General features: G+C 38.5%; 1 protein-coding gene across 2 annotated transcripts; it reads right to left on the bottom strand.

Annotated features, from left to right (window-relative positions):
* Positions 1–185: 185 nt before the first annotated feature.
* Positions 186–12,937, bottom strand: LOC141587013 (arabinosyltransferase XEG113-like). 2 transcript variants are annotated; one of them, XM_074408426.1, is made up of 13 exons: positions 12,531–12,937; positions 11,098–11,399; positions 10,677–10,882; positions 9,736–9,841; positions 8,861–9,117; positions 7,779–7,914; positions 6,968–7,062; positions 6,831–6,884; positions 3,178–3,291; positions 1,769–1,867; positions 1,561–1,680; positions 1,127–1,213; positions 186–673 (listed from the first exon to the last, which is right to left on the bottom strand). In XM_074408426.1, exons 1-13 carry the CDS (start codon positions 12,680–12,682, stop codon positions 506–508), a joined length of 1,896 nt encoding a protein of 631 aa, XP_074264527.1. In that variant the 5' UTR covers positions 12,683–12,937; the 3' UTR covers positions 186–505. The 2 variants fall into 2 exon arrangements, with proteins under 2 accessions (XP_074264527.1, XP_074264526.1); XM_074408425.1 differs by having other exon boundaries at positions 11,098–11,388.
* Between the last annotated feature and the right edge of the window lie 2,325 nt (positions 12,938–15,262).

The raw sequence follows: 15,262 nt of genomic DNA, 5'->3' as shown, positions 1-15,262 counted from the left end.
TTCGCCTGGAAATGTGTATGGGTGATAACTGATAACAAATAATCATACGATTAAACAAATACATGAGGAATTACAAGATTCTGCTTTTTTTTTGTATGCTGGTGCAACATGTGATGATTCCCAGAGTGATAATAGACAGAATGACTTGTCTTAACAGTATCTACACCAGAGAAACTCAGGTCAAATGCATCTTTGTCAAAAAATAATTCTCAACCGGTTTTGACAAAATTTTCATCAAATGTAGTCCTACAGAATATCTACAAAAGGGAAGATAACCCCTCCTTCCTAGGCAAAATGCCAAAATATATCAATGTTTTTCCTAATTTTACAATAAAAAGAACTCCCCCATCTCCAGAAGACATGATACTGTGGTAGGTCCTTGTAGTATGCAGTTATGCTATTGGTGAGTATTGCCTCAGCCTTCAGCTTTTCATGAGTGTGATTCGTGAGCGTAAAGCAGTGCCACTCATTCGTAGTCTAGTGGTTACAGGATGCATCGCTTATATCAGAACGGAGAATGGTCATCCTCTGGTTTTTGAGGAGGTACGGGTTTCCAGCCTGGTTTCTCATCCCAGTACATGTCGTAATATATATGTCCAGGAGTGTGATCCATCACACAACACCATATTCCAACGTACCTCTTAACACGGTTCCTGAACTTCCGTTCTCTCGCCTAAAAGACAAGACAATGTACAAACATAAGCGGGATTTAAGCATGATCTGGAAGACTAGGGATCGTTAGTCAATAGTCACATTAAACACACAAACATGCAGCGTGAGTTAGCTAATATAGTCAAGCAGTACTGATACACATGACTAGGTTGAATACCATCAACATCAAAATTGTCTTGTGGATCTCTTTAGTAGCAGCGCCAGGATTTGATTTGAATAGCAGGCTAAAAACAACAATTGCCGGGCTAAGGAGCCAAAACAAAGATTGACTTAGCAACTCAATAGATTAAATTAGGACAAAATTAAAGTTTTTGAACAAAAATTATTTCATATTTTTCACTGTTTAGGAAGCTGCAGCCCCTGTTCCCCTAGCTCTGCCACCGGCACCCTTCACCGGGAAAAAAATAATAATAATGTAAAACCCTGAGATATCTAACAAAACATGAAAACTCGCCTTGTCTGCAAATCCAAGGAAAGCATCATGGATAGATAAGAAGTTGATAACTTTTACATCCTTGAATGATGAAGCTAGCTTCTCAAACTGTTGCACAGTAAACAATAAAAGTCAGCAAAAGCAGCACGAACTCAAAAGCAAACTGAATTAAAGCATCTTAACACAACCAAACATAAAATTCAGGGTTCAAGTACGCAGATTTGATTAAGTAATTTCTATTACTGCACCTAACTGATTCCCTCGTTTCTTTCCTTTGTTTTGAGATTCATCATCCATTATCTTCCATTCACCATCATCACTTCCCTCCGATAAGGACTTCATTGTTAGAATTGAACGGTGTAGACTAAACTATAACAGTCTACTCTTATTACCGCCAAGCTAAAGGATGTATGGTGAACAATCCTTGATACCAACATTTGTAAGTAACTGATTACCGTTTCTTCACTGCTATGTCTAGGAAGTCTGACCACTCCAGATGTACTTGAACTGTTGGAAAGGAGACAGTCTTTGGATCCCACTTGACAAAGATGCACATCAAGCCATGATTCTTTTACCTGGACAGGAAATTTCTTCAGGCAGTTTTTACTTTTACACAAATGAACGCAGTAATTAGATCACTGTCATTTCTTGGAGTAAACATACTTGTTTTGGCAGTGATGGGTTATCAAGGAACGAGTATTCTCTAATATCGATATTTGGGCCAAATTCTTGTTCTGACATGTCTTTCAGCATCACGTTGACCTGCAGTAGCAAAGGAAATCAGAATGAATAGTATAACACAACCTCAGATCAACATCAACCACAAGAACAAATATTCACTCAAGTACAATAAAGAAAGGAGCTCAGCCCAATCTATAAACATCCATTTGTTGCAAACTCAAAAATAAGTAGCAATTGGAATGTCTTAATGGGTAGCTAATCAGAGTAAATGATAACATCCACATCTGTAATTTCATAAAACATATTTTACACCAATCGCGTAAGCTGCACGGCCTTTAGAAAGTTATTTATTAGATGAATACAAAAGTTTTAACAAGTTCTGGGAGACAATATCTAGGCACTTTCCATGGAGGAACGAGGACAGTGGACAAACTCCAGGAAAGCTTCATCTATGATTTAGTCTAGTATATTCCTCATCTACGGGGACATTGTGCCCTTTCTTAATTCTCCTAACGTTACATGTATAGCCACTTCGTTATGACAAACCTGTAAAGAATATTTAATAAAATTGGAAGATGAAAGAGTTTAGGCCCTCTTGAAAATTTATAATCGGGCTCGAAGCAAAAAAGTAATATCTCAGATATCATGAAATTGCCTATATTGCTGAATATCAAACCGGGCCAGTAATTAGGTCTCCCATAATTGATAGAGAGAAGGTCTTATGTAACAACAGAGAAAAAATAAAAACTCATTCTACGTCAATTACTCAGTATCTTCCACTCAAAATCATCTGCCATCTTCATATTTATGAACCACGTCAAGCGGCAACTGATTTCATTGATTTTCAAGTCTGGATCTTCGTATTAGGATATTAAATCACTGATTGTGCTTCAACAATCAGTTCAAGTTTCTGATTGAGATAGTCTTTTCACATTGTAAAGAATCAGAGCCTCAATGACCATGAAGTCCCAAGTTCAAATCCTTGGAACCTCTTATTCGCACCAGTGGAAACTCAATACAAGGTATGGATGGAATTTCAGCTTAAGCTGAGAGCCCAATCAATGGTTTAATATCCGAATACTTCTCTGTTGCTTCATAGACCAACTTAAGTGTCTCTGCAGTACGTAGTTTTTCTTTGAGTTAATCTAACTTGGTCACTTCTACAAAGCAACCACAGAGTAATAAATTTAAAGATAATGAAAGGCCCAAACAGTTCCCCCTTGGTCCTTGATGTGGTTTAATCCTGATGGTTTCTAATACATGATGAATATTATATGCCAGCAAGGACCCAATGGCTCACCATTGTAGCCCAGAGTTCCAATAGTTAAAGTAATAATGTAAAGGGAAGATTATTAGCAATCCAAAGATAAAATCTCCACACATTGGTCTACCTCAAATACGTGATCCAGAGGGCATATGAAAGGTTGTCTTGTCACAGTCCCTTCTAGAATTCCAGGATGCCCAAACCAGAGCCGATCCAACCTGCACCATATTGGAGGCATGACCTATATAAATCACAATAAGAATATAATAAGGTATCAACTACATGTTCCCGGTTATCAAGGCTTTACTAAATCAGGTTCAACAAATCATATCTCAATTGGCACATATACATTATGTGAGACAAGTAAAGTGTTTGTGCTAACATATTTAAAAAAGGAAGTAAAATAAAATATACATAAAAAGAAAAATAAATACAAACAGTCCAACACATTTTTTACCAGCAAAACACTTGCATTAAACCAGACTCAAAAGAGGCCTCCCCCCAAGGTGGGGTAAAAATGGGAGGAGAGGCATATGTGCAATAATGTGCACAGCCGTAAAATGTGACAACCATGACTCCCTAACTCATAGTAGGATATTTAACTTGAGGTCTGATGATTAACATTAGCACAAATGTGACAACCATATTTCCAATGGAGCCAACGACTCATCTTGGGTCATTCGGAAACAGCCTCTTTGTGTTGCTAACACAAGGGTAAGGCTGCGTACATCCGACCCCCCCCCCCCTCCTTACCCCTTACCCCGCAATTTGTGGGAGCCATTGAGGCACTGGGGTAATGTTGTTGTCAATGTTTACATTACCATACCGCACAAAATTCAGTGATAGATAAACAACAAATATAATATCATATATAGTATCCTGGGGATGGCAGCCACCACTAGCTCCGCCGTTGATTTTAGTTTTACTTTGTTATGAATACGTGTCCACATACCCATACTGCCATTCTAGTGTAGGATCACCGTGTCTCAAAATATGACTTGTGATGACTCGGACAATTGTAACGTACCCATATACTAGTGTATGGGCAACACAATGCAATAACCAATACCTCACCTAAAAAACACTAACACAATCTGTTAACACGTACAGGGAATAATTTCAAGTAACAAGTAAAAACATCTTTTTTTTTCATGTGTTAAATGTTGGTGCTTTAAGAGAATCACCGAATTCATTAGTGTAGACAGGATTCAACCAAATCTATGTAAATTTGGAACGTTATAATGTGGGCATGGGAGTGTGGAATACACGCTCACGGCTCACATAAACGGATTCTAAGTTTACGAGTTTTTGGACAAGGAAAACTTAGAATGTTTCCAAGTATAATGCAACAAAAACGCTAGTAAGCCACAGCCCTGGTCAGGCTACCGGACCCCGGTTGAGCGGGACAAGGTTCTTGGAACATCAGCGTTGGAGAGTTTTGACCCGAGTTTTCTCCAGACCACCGAGGCAAGCCCACTCCTTTGTGTTTTTCATGTTTTGCCAATATTTGTTGGTTATTTGTGTGTGCATATATATGCAAAGTGATTTCAGTGACTTCAACAAAACAAATCCACACAAAACTCCATTACTATTCTCTCGATTCTAGTTGCCTAGAACGAGAGGGAATTGAGAGGGAATTAGGGAATCTATACCTGGGTGTTAATGAGACGAGACAGCTCGCGAGCAACTCGAGATCAACTCGGTCAAAGCTCGACTCGAGCTCGGGCTCGACTCGAGAGCATAACGAGTCAAGCCGAGCAACGACTCGAAAAGCTCGCGAATGGCTCGAACTTGTATGATTAGATAAGATATTGCTCATATGTTATAAAAATATTCTATCATGATTATATATTTGTATCACACATATCAAATGTCTCACTGATTTGAGCCTTCTTATTGAACATATCGGAAGGAAAAAAATCAAAAAATTAGCAATTATATATAGGCTTGATTTGAACTCGAATTTGGCTCGAGCTCGAATTAAAGCTCGCAAGCTTCATAACGAGCACATTTTTTCAAGCTCGGGTAAGCTCGAGCTCGAGTTTTGGTTCTTGAGCACAAGCCGAGCAAGGCCAAGCTCGGGCTCGGGCTGGGCTCGGCTCGGCTCGTTAACACCCCTAGTCTTGTCTTAGACTGCAAGAGATTTCATAAAACATGGGGTAAATGTAAGGGTCAAAATACTATTTAAGGAAAACGCATTCTTGTGCGTCTCGGTCATTATCCAAGTATCATTTGCCATTGGCATTCCGAGGGAGTGCCACCACCAATTTCCCCAACATTGTACTCCCTCCATTCCTTTTGTTCCTCCCACTTTCCACTTCGGGACATTTCTTTTTGTTCCCATTTCGAGAACTTTCCAAATTTGGCAAAGAATAAGTGACTAAAATACCAATCTTCCTGAACTATACATATTTGAAAAACACTGTCATCCTAATGTTTATGATTAGCACTAACCCCAGGTCCTAACTCCTACATAAGTCCCACCTCTGCCTCCACTACACCCCCGCATCTACCGCAGTCGCTACCCCAACTCACCTGCCTCCTCACACCCTGCACAACACCACCCGACACCGGCGCTTCACCATGAATGAAGCCAACATACCACCACAACCTCCTGGCAGCACCACCACAACTTTCAATGTCCTCCCTTGGCCGAAGATGTACAAGGTGAGAGGATGGTTATGGCTGCTTTAGGGGGCTGAGGGCGGTTCGCACACAAGCACGAATGTCGTTGACGCTTTTAAAAGACAGCACTTTTCCTCTCCAAATCAGACCTCAAACTCAGATCTACAAGGACATATAGCTCATTTTTGAAAATACCATCAATGTTATGTTCTCCGGCCTCACTGAAAGGTTTCTGCTCATTCTCATCGTCGCCTTCCTTATGGTGGTCGGTGCTTCAATGCCGGCAGTGGTGTGCTTGTATGATGAGAGGATGACCATAAGGGAAGGTGGTGCAGCATGTATAGGGTGGCCGGCGGGTTTTGATGCAGTGTGGTGGCTGCAGCAGCAGCCGCAGTGGGTCACATGCTTCTGATAGTACTCGACACCGCCTTAATCATGGTGGACGGTAATACGATGGCGCAGTTGTGTTCCTTTATGGTGAAAGGATGACCATAGCCCATAGGTGAGGTTGGTCTGGCAAGTTAAGGGTGACCGGCAAGTTTTGATGGGAGTGTGGTCGCTGCAGCTTTGTGGGAGTGTGGTTCTTGGGTGACAGTGGTGATTATAGTACGGTATTCGGGCTGAGCGAACTGGTGGGATGATTAACTTGAGCTAATTATATTATGGGTTAATGACTAGCCCAGTTGAAAGTTAATGAATAAACTATTATAATTCTTAAGAACAGTGCGCAATGAAATTAGAGGAACTCAATGGAATTGATTGAGGTAGTACTAGTATACTACTTGAGAAAAGTATCGCGCCCATGCGGGGAAGGCAACAATACATCTTTTGGGTAAAAGAAGAATTTGTTATCCCCAATAAACCCTTGTATTGTGATTTTTTATTTTTTATTTTTTACCTGTTTTCTCATTAAATATAAACTGCAAATTTCATTTATTAAAGGGATCATCACCCTTAGATTTTTATGATTTGTGTGTGCATAAAGTCATAAAAATAATTATAAGGACGAGTAAGAAACTTTAGAAACCAATAGTAAGCATGAGTATTATCATATAGTCACACTCTGCAGTTCACAGAAGAAGGATTGTAAGAAGATTCAAGCCACAACCCCAGGGAATGCATAAAGCAACATTGTCTTAAGTTCTCACAACTCACCAGGGTACGTTTTAACAAAGAAGCAATAGCAAGTGCTGTTCGTATCTGTTTTATCTGTAGAGCAGGATTCAGAGTAGCAATCAGCTGATGCGATATTTTCAGCATGTAAAAACATTAGAAGAGAGTATAGGTGATACCTGATAATTTACAACAGTAAAGTGTGATTCAACATTATGCTCCCCATCCAACAGCAGACTCTTTGGAATAGAAGGCTTAAAAGATAAAAAACCTCCTGCATCAGATTCACCAGTGACAGATTAAATGCATTCTAACGTGCAAATACACACTAAAACGGCTTCCTTACTAATGTAAACCAATAGGTTAAAGTCAAAACAGATGGCTGGTGGTTGACGCTGCTTATGGACCGTGTGGGTCACCGCGGTTAAGGCCCAATCCAACCATGTTTCACATGGTTTGTGCAATTTTGTTCATTGATAATAGCAAGCGTAATTGTGTTATACAAGTCCATTAGAAGATTTTGAAGGGGAGCGGATAGATTACACCTGCGAAAATTTACCAGCAATTTTGTATTTTCAATTTTTAGAGAGGCAAGATTAATAATAGGCAAAGGAAATACAGCATCACTGTAGAGAAAAAGAAACGAGGTTGACAATATATAGTATTCCCTCCTTTTCATCGATTTCTTCCAGTTTTCATTTTTTGTTATTTTCTTTGATTTCTTCCACTTTCTCTTTCTAGTATTTCACTTCTCCCATATGCGACAAACCTAACTACTTTATCTCCTCTCTACTTTTCTATAGTTTATTATTTTCTTAAGTAATGTCACTTTGGAAGTGGTAGATATAAAAGAAATGAATGAAGTATAACCCACATGCATTCGAATGGTGGAATGGTCATGGAAAAGTAATAAGCTAACTTTCCACAACATTGTCATGTAATCAACCATAAGATTATACGAATAGTAAAGAAAATTTAATAATAAATTACCTGGAGAGTTATAGTATTCAGGTGGATCGTAAAACACCATGGCTTCTCGCAGTCGATGGCGCTTGCCTACAGTACCTGCATACTGGAATGTGGTGTGCACTGCATATGGTTCAAGTTTGAATTGTTGAGGCATGGCCTGCAAAAGAAAAAAAAAACTTCAAAGACATGCAAGCAAAAACGACATTTAATAAGCTTATGATATATATCTACTTTATTCACTTTAGTCTCCTTTTTTTATAAGCCAGACAGACAGTATAGGTTTATATGACACTGCGAAGGAAAAGGTTTAGGTAGAACACGGAGATTTACCCCAAAAAAAAAAAAAAAAAAAAAAAAAATCAAACATCATCATCTACCAAATCCTTTCCCTTCACAATGCCCTCTTTCTTTGCACCCTAGAAAGCTCGTATCATTTTCAATCACTTTTATTAGTTGACACTACAGCCAAAAAAGAGAATATATTCTATATTGGCCACTAATTCCATCTCAAGGACAAAGATTCATTATTCTCTATGATGAAATAAGAAAAACGCTTGACTAAATTGTTTGCTGCTTCTTGTATTATGAAAAGCCAATCGGTCGAATCAATTTCCATTACAGATCATCTGGAAGTAACCAATTGATGTTCCTATTACAATTGAATTGTTCTCTAAACCAAGCCCTTAGACCGTGATAGGTCAGCGTCTTTGAAGCACTAGGGTAATGTTGTTTTGTATTTGACCCATCATATAATTCAGCTAATCCTAAGAGAGGGATCCAGATTGATTTCTGCTTACCCATAGTACTATGGAACAATCCCAATAATCCCACTCTTAAGTGTAAAGACCCTTTAAGGTTTGCGTGATACCTATTAACGGATTATAGATATATTCCATCATCTTTCTCCAATTCCTAATAATCTCTTCTAGATTATCCCTGTTGGAAGCACTTCTTAAGACAAACGTTTGTAAAGAAGCCAAGAAGGCACAAGCTCCTCTCAACTGACACAGGCTTCAAGAATCCAAACTGTTCATAGTGTCCCCCTTATTAGGCACAAAGATGATACCACGTGTCGCATACTGAAAATCACAGAAAGAATTTACCTGAACAAAATATGTATGCCCACTACAGAATATGCTGGCTGGAAGGAGCCCCAGCTTGAGATTTCCGTCATAAGCAAATACAAGACCACTCGCATCATCAACGGAGGGCCCCAGTTGTCTTCGTACAATATCATTGAATCCATTCTGATCCCATATCTTTTCATCAGCCAAAAGCATCTCTTTCCATTCTTTTGCCAATTTCTTCGAAGAACCTGTTGGCCTCCAATGAAATATTCCAATGTTGAATGCACCGCTAACTGTTGAGCCAGTAAATATATCATTAACTCCAGTTCTAAACACCTATGAATCAGTTCTTATTGCATAACAGTCAAGACTCCCTCGCCTTGCTTCAGATGCATTACATATACTCTGTTCATTGGTATGATGGAACACATAACGCGGTGAAACAAACAATCGTTTCTTCAATCATGTTAGTTCGATATGTATATATTCATATTGGAAAGGCGTTACACCTGTTTTCACCAACAGGTTTGAGTTGGTTTTCGAAAGATGATCTCCGCACTAACTAATTTCACATTAAGATAAGGACTTCACGTAAATCATAACTCAGAAAAATCTGTAATTAAGAAAAAGGACATTGTTTCCAATAACATATCATCACTTATATATTTGATAAAGGTCGGAGTATCACACAATTACTTCGGAAATTCGGAACAATTATTCACATACTAGAATTAAGCAAAAGTGTTCTGTAAAATTTCGTGCAAGTGTGAGCCACAGACAATTTTTCTTTTCCCTATTGTGCAGATAAAGGTATCTAGTAGGAACATCTTTTTACATAGCTTAAGTAATAGATTCACTCCTCTCAAAAAAAAAATTAATAGATTCACTCTGTAATATGATTACTGACTGACCTTGTTGCCACACGTCCAGCCGGTCATCAACGACTGTTGGCACAACTTGATCAGTTGAAGTCAAAACATCAGCTTCAGGAAAGCGAGCAAAATATGGGAGAGGATTCTGTTAAATGAGACTGAAATGAAGCATTTGGAAAAAGGTGTAGCCATAAACAATTAGCAAGGAGATACTAATGCACTTTTTTAACATGAATCATCTATGGTGTGCTAACAAATTGATGAGCAGAGTGAAGATATGTCGAGCATACATTTTTTTTCAGAACAGACAAACTGGACGAAGTCGCTAACCGGGGGGTTGGAGGAACTAAATCAATCATGAGCATGGAATTTGTCATGCCTACCAGTGCATACAAGCATAGAGAAGGAGACAGAAACTTAGTCATAATAGATGCATTCACGAACAGACCTTTATTGCCACAAGTCGCACAACACATAGAAATTTAATTGCCTCAAACTTCAGCACAGAAATTAACAAGGACAATAAAAACTATAGCTCCTTTAAAAACTTAGCGACAGTGAAACATATAATATCCGAAAACAAGAATGCAGACGCCTATTCAGACAATGACATCAATTAGTGGCGACACACTGCATCCTAGATTGTGATATTATATGTGTATTGACCATAGTAAACATCCAAAGTCCAAACACTCCATATCAACTGGTTACAAGCATTTACTTAAACAAATACATCAACTTAAGCTTTCAAGTTGTGAGCCTCCACAAGTTCTTCATAGCCACTAAAGAAAATAATAGTAATGTACATACCTTGTAGATAATGCTTAGAAGTTACAACTTCCCATACTATACTAACAATTAACGACTAACATAATTTGGGTGATGAAAACCTGAGAAAATTTTGAGCAACTAACAACAGCTACATTATATGGCTGGATGAGCAAACATAAATGAAACTGTAGAAAAGTTCATATGAATACCTTCAGCCAAACCATATCTGTGTCACACATCAGTAATTCGTATCCAAACGGGAGAATAGAGTCAATCAAGACAACCTTTTCCCTTCCCATTTTATGAAAAGTGGGTGATCCCCAACCCACATCTACTGTACTCATGTGACTTCCCATATCGAAAACTGGAATACCCTTCCAGTACAATGCTTCCAACAATTTGGTATCCATTGCACCTACAATAACGGTCAAAATAACAAACTGTCTCATACTTATACTAATTCAGCACAATTTGGGTTGGGTGGGGTTGGTTAGATGCCATCACGGTGTTTTTATATGGTGAGAATTTTTTCTTGAAGTCTTATCAACAAAGAGAATAATCAAAAAAATACTGCGATCAATGAAAAAATCTCCCTCAATAATCAGAGCTTTTCAGTTTGGAAACACTCACCAATTAGTAAATTAGACAAACCCAAGTCAGTCAAATGTTTGACCCAAGTAAGGATAAAATCCATGAATGCATAATTCCCAAAGGTCACTATTATAATATTATCCTTCACCCTCTTCTCCACCAAATCTTTTGTTAAGCGAAAGTTCTCGAGAGAAGGCATTTTCTCGGTTAACGAGGGGGGCTCCCAAATAGGCTTCAAAAATACGCCTTGAGACTTGAATTGCGACGCGGAATATGCGCTTGGATTTGAAGATGGAGAAGAAATTGGAGCTTGTAAAACAGAATCCTCTCCTGAAACACCACTTGAAGAACATAGATCAGTTAATTAAACCTATTATCCTTTTATTCCTACAAAGTAAAGTCATCATTCTGCTGCATCAAGGCAACATGGAGGCTAGTAGGTCATTTTGAAACATTGTGAGAACAAGTTTTGTCTTTTGAAAGTATGAAACAAGTAAAACAACCATGTCTTTTTCAACCATCAGCCCATCATATACATTTATCTCAATTTACTTAACAACGGGTAGTGTGCCTAGTGTATGAAGTATGAACCCTTGTATCAGGGTCCATTGAAGTTTAAAATATAGTAGCAACCACTAAAAATCCTCCAGGTTCACACATTTAGTCACAATCTAAACCCCTGGTTCTTTTGAGCTGCATACAAGTTGAGTTAGTAAGAGCATTTTGTTGGAGCAATTGAAGGCTGAACTGGTGTAAATTGGGTAATCTAAGCTGAAGGAAACTAACTTAAGCTGCAGCTCCGAGGAACAAAGCCTAACCCATGGATCGAATTTCTTTCCAATATTTACTCTCAGCAATGCGTCTTGCTTGTGACAGACAATATCCGTCACAAGCTGAAGACCTCTCACAATAAAGCAAGTGGGTTGGCAAGTGGGAGGGAAAATGGAGCACCCATGCATATTGCCACTTGCATCTTGTGAGAGACACATAGCTTCTCTAAATAACTACAAATTCTGATAAACCATCATTAGGGAACCAACCTCTCTATGCAAATACGAACATACCGTAAACACAGTCTTTTGTTCACTAAATACTGTAGAGCTACAAGGCTTCAAAATCTCCCTCACAATCTCCATCTAGCATAATAATTTGATAATCAGCCAATCTTTCTCACCAAAGAAAAAACTCAACGAATCCTTCCTAAAAGACTTATCGATTATATCACAAATACTTCCTTCTCAACTAAGAATCCCGTTCACTCCATCAGTAACAGGCAGGATCATATTGCTAGTTTACTACTATCGGACATTATAGAATAAGACCGTCTTACAGCAGCCATATCTCTCACCATAACCAAAGATCAACATTACTCGCCGCGACAAAATAATCGTTAATGTGAAAAACACAGTGAGATTTAGCAGAAACATTAAATTAAATTAAATTAAATTAGAGAAAAAGAAGAAGGAGCATACCGGGAGGAAGAGAGGAGAGGGAAAGGGAAGGATATGAAGGGTTGGAGGAGTAAACAGCAGTGAATACAAAAACGAAGGATAACAGAACTCCAATAATTACAGTTGCATATATAGTTAGAAACAATGGCTTTGATTTTGCGATTTCTTCGCATGGATTTTTGAACGCCATTATTGAATTTCTTGAGATGATATTGGTATATGATATGAAGGTGTATTAGAGATTCATGATGATCGATAAATTAGGGTTTCGAATTAAATCGATCGAATTGAGATACACTGATTCGTTCTGGTTCTGGCTTCTTCGGCTTCCAACAATGGCACTGAGTCGGACTAGTGACTGAGACTGATAAATGCCTACTTGTTCCGTCCTATTACGCACATTATAAGCATGTTTAAATGAGTGTGTGTTTTTCTCACATTTACGTACGGATTTTACTCATTAATAGACTTTTTTAAATTATTTTTCCATAGTATATCCTCGAGAAAAAAGATTGTACATGAGATGTACTACCTCACACCTAATAAGTTTTTAAGTTTTTGTGTATTTTTTTTTGAGTTTATATAGTTTTTATATAACCCCTAAGCTCACCTTGACTTTCCATTACATTTTCGTTCTTCCTTTTTGTTTTTCATCTTCCCTTTTTTATTCGCATTTTGAGGCGTGCGTTCACCCATGGACGGTTCGAAAAGATGATTCATGTCAGCCGACCCCAAATCATTTTGGGATTAAGGCTCTGATGTTGTTGTTGTTGTTGTTGTATATAGTTTTTATATTACATTTTAGTTTTATGACGTTAAAAATCAAATTTTTCTAAGCTTATATGTAATTTTTTTGAGTTATAATGTAATTTTTTGAGATTAATGTTTAAGTAAATAAACTCAAAAAATTTATAATGAAACTCAATATTTTTAAATTAAAACTCAAAAACTTTTTCTTAATGCTCAAAAACTATACTAAATCAGATGTATAATCCACTTACTGTATATTCTTTGCCTAATTCTCTTAAGTCTCTCTAATTCTCTCCCTCGCAAAAATCAAATCAATCCTTCAAATTACACAATTATGGATGCTAATTCTCATATCGATCAAGTAATAATTCTAATTCTTAATTTTACTAATTATATTATATCAAATTAAGAAATTGATTTACATGAATTAAATTAGGATTTGTTTAAACCGTCGGTCGCCGACCACCGTTATATTGATGAGTGGTGTGCGGCCTGCCGGTAGTGGTGTCGGGGCTGCAGCCGGGATCGTGGTGGCATAGTAGGGTTGTCGTCGCTGACATAGACCACGTAGTCGTGTAGAACATGTTAACTGTTAACCATGAACTACATTACTTCTCCTTCCCTGCCTTAAAAATGTTGCGACTAGTAACTAAAGCATGAGAAGATGAACAAAGTCTCAAGCGCAAGATGATAGGCCAGAGGCATGTGATGCTCAGAAGCACACCCAATAAAAACTAGTTTGTACTTCTAAGTTGAACAATTCGTATTTGGTTAAATGACCATTTACAAAAAATTTAGTATACAGATGAGTTATGTCAGATGACCATCTCGTCTCTATCTTCACAAACGTCAGTGTTGCTTCAAGTCCTTGACAGAAAGTCTGAGTCTGTTGATAAATCCTCACGCCGTTTACGTATGACAGATAACAAACCTCATCTAAATCGAAGCTGAGCAAGAAATAAGCATTCACGATCCTGACGCACTAAAGAAACGCTAATTCAGGCAAGTAGGCAACTAGCCTCTTCACCAATGATGAAAATAGAGGGGCATGGAGTGTTAAAGAAACAAGTCAACCAAGCTAATTGTCAAAGTCCACTCTCCTTCAATTGTGGAACATATCTCTCGTGTTTGTTAAGCATATACATATTATCTTGTAATTAGTTAAGTTGTTACCTCTTTTCTCTCCTTAAAATATGTAAGTGTATCTTAGTTAACCTAGCTTAGCTTGTATACAGTAGTATATAAACAAACCATATGTAACTCTTTTATTCATCAATACAATTACTAATATTCACATATATCTTATATGGTATCAAGAATCACATCGATCCTTGTGCTAATCACCGTTTCCGCTGCTTTCCTCACCATCGATATACCTATGGCAACCACTAGCACCCAAATTCCCAACTCAGCCGAACCAACGAAACCGCTCATCTCCGTCTCTTTCCCTACATGCACCAAACTAACCCCCACCAATTATCGAGCATGACACTACCAAATAAGCCGTCTCTTCCTTGGCTTCGGCCTCTTCTCCTATCTCGATGGTACAACCAAAGCCCCCCCCAAAACCACCACTCCCACGCCCACCACCGAAAAACCCAACCCCGAACCTGTACCCAATCCTGCCTATGAAACCTGGTTCCGTCAAGACCAACTAATCCTAGGAGCCCTAGCTGGTACGCTTGATGATGCGGTTGCACCCGTCCTATTGGATGCCACCACATCTCAAGAAGCCTGGACCACCCTCGCAACAACCTACGCCAACCCATCTCGCGGACATATCCTTCAATTAAAGGATCGTCTTCGAACCATTTCTCATACGGGCAAAACCATATCCGAGTATATGCTTGCCATCAAAGAATGCACAACCCAACTCGCCCAATTAGGAAAACCCGTCGACCCCGAGGACATTACCTCCCATATAATTGGCGGCCTTGATTATAACCTATATAAACCCGTCATCGATGCGGTTCGTGCTCGAGACTCACCTATCTCATTTGAAT

This window comes from Silene latifolia, chromosome 6 (genome assembly GCF_048544455.1).
Source record: "Silene latifolia isolate original U9 population chromosome 6, ASM4854445v1, whole genome shotgun sequence".
NCBI lineage: Eukaryota > Viridiplantae > Streptophyta > Magnoliopsida > Caryophyllales > Caryophyllaceae > Silene > Silene latifolia.
The sequence above is the reverse complement of the archived record's forward strand: the minus strand, read 5'-3'. Positions and strand labels throughout refer to the sequence as shown.

Excerpts from the sequence above, each read along its gene's own strand:
- LOC141587013 (XM_074408425.1), bottom strand. The coding sequence starts at position 12,699 with ATGGCGTTCAAAAATCCATGCGAAGAAATCGCAAAATCAAAGCCATTG. Across the intron at positions 10,883-11,097 it reads TTTGTCTAATTTACTAATTG|GTGCAATGGATACCAAATTG; the intron begins GTGAGTGTTTCC and ends CCGTTATTGTAG. Across the intron at positions 9,118-9,735 it reads GCTGGACGTGTGGCAACAAG|TTAGCGGTGCATTCAACATT; the intron begins GTCAGTCAGTAA and ends CTGGCTCAACAG.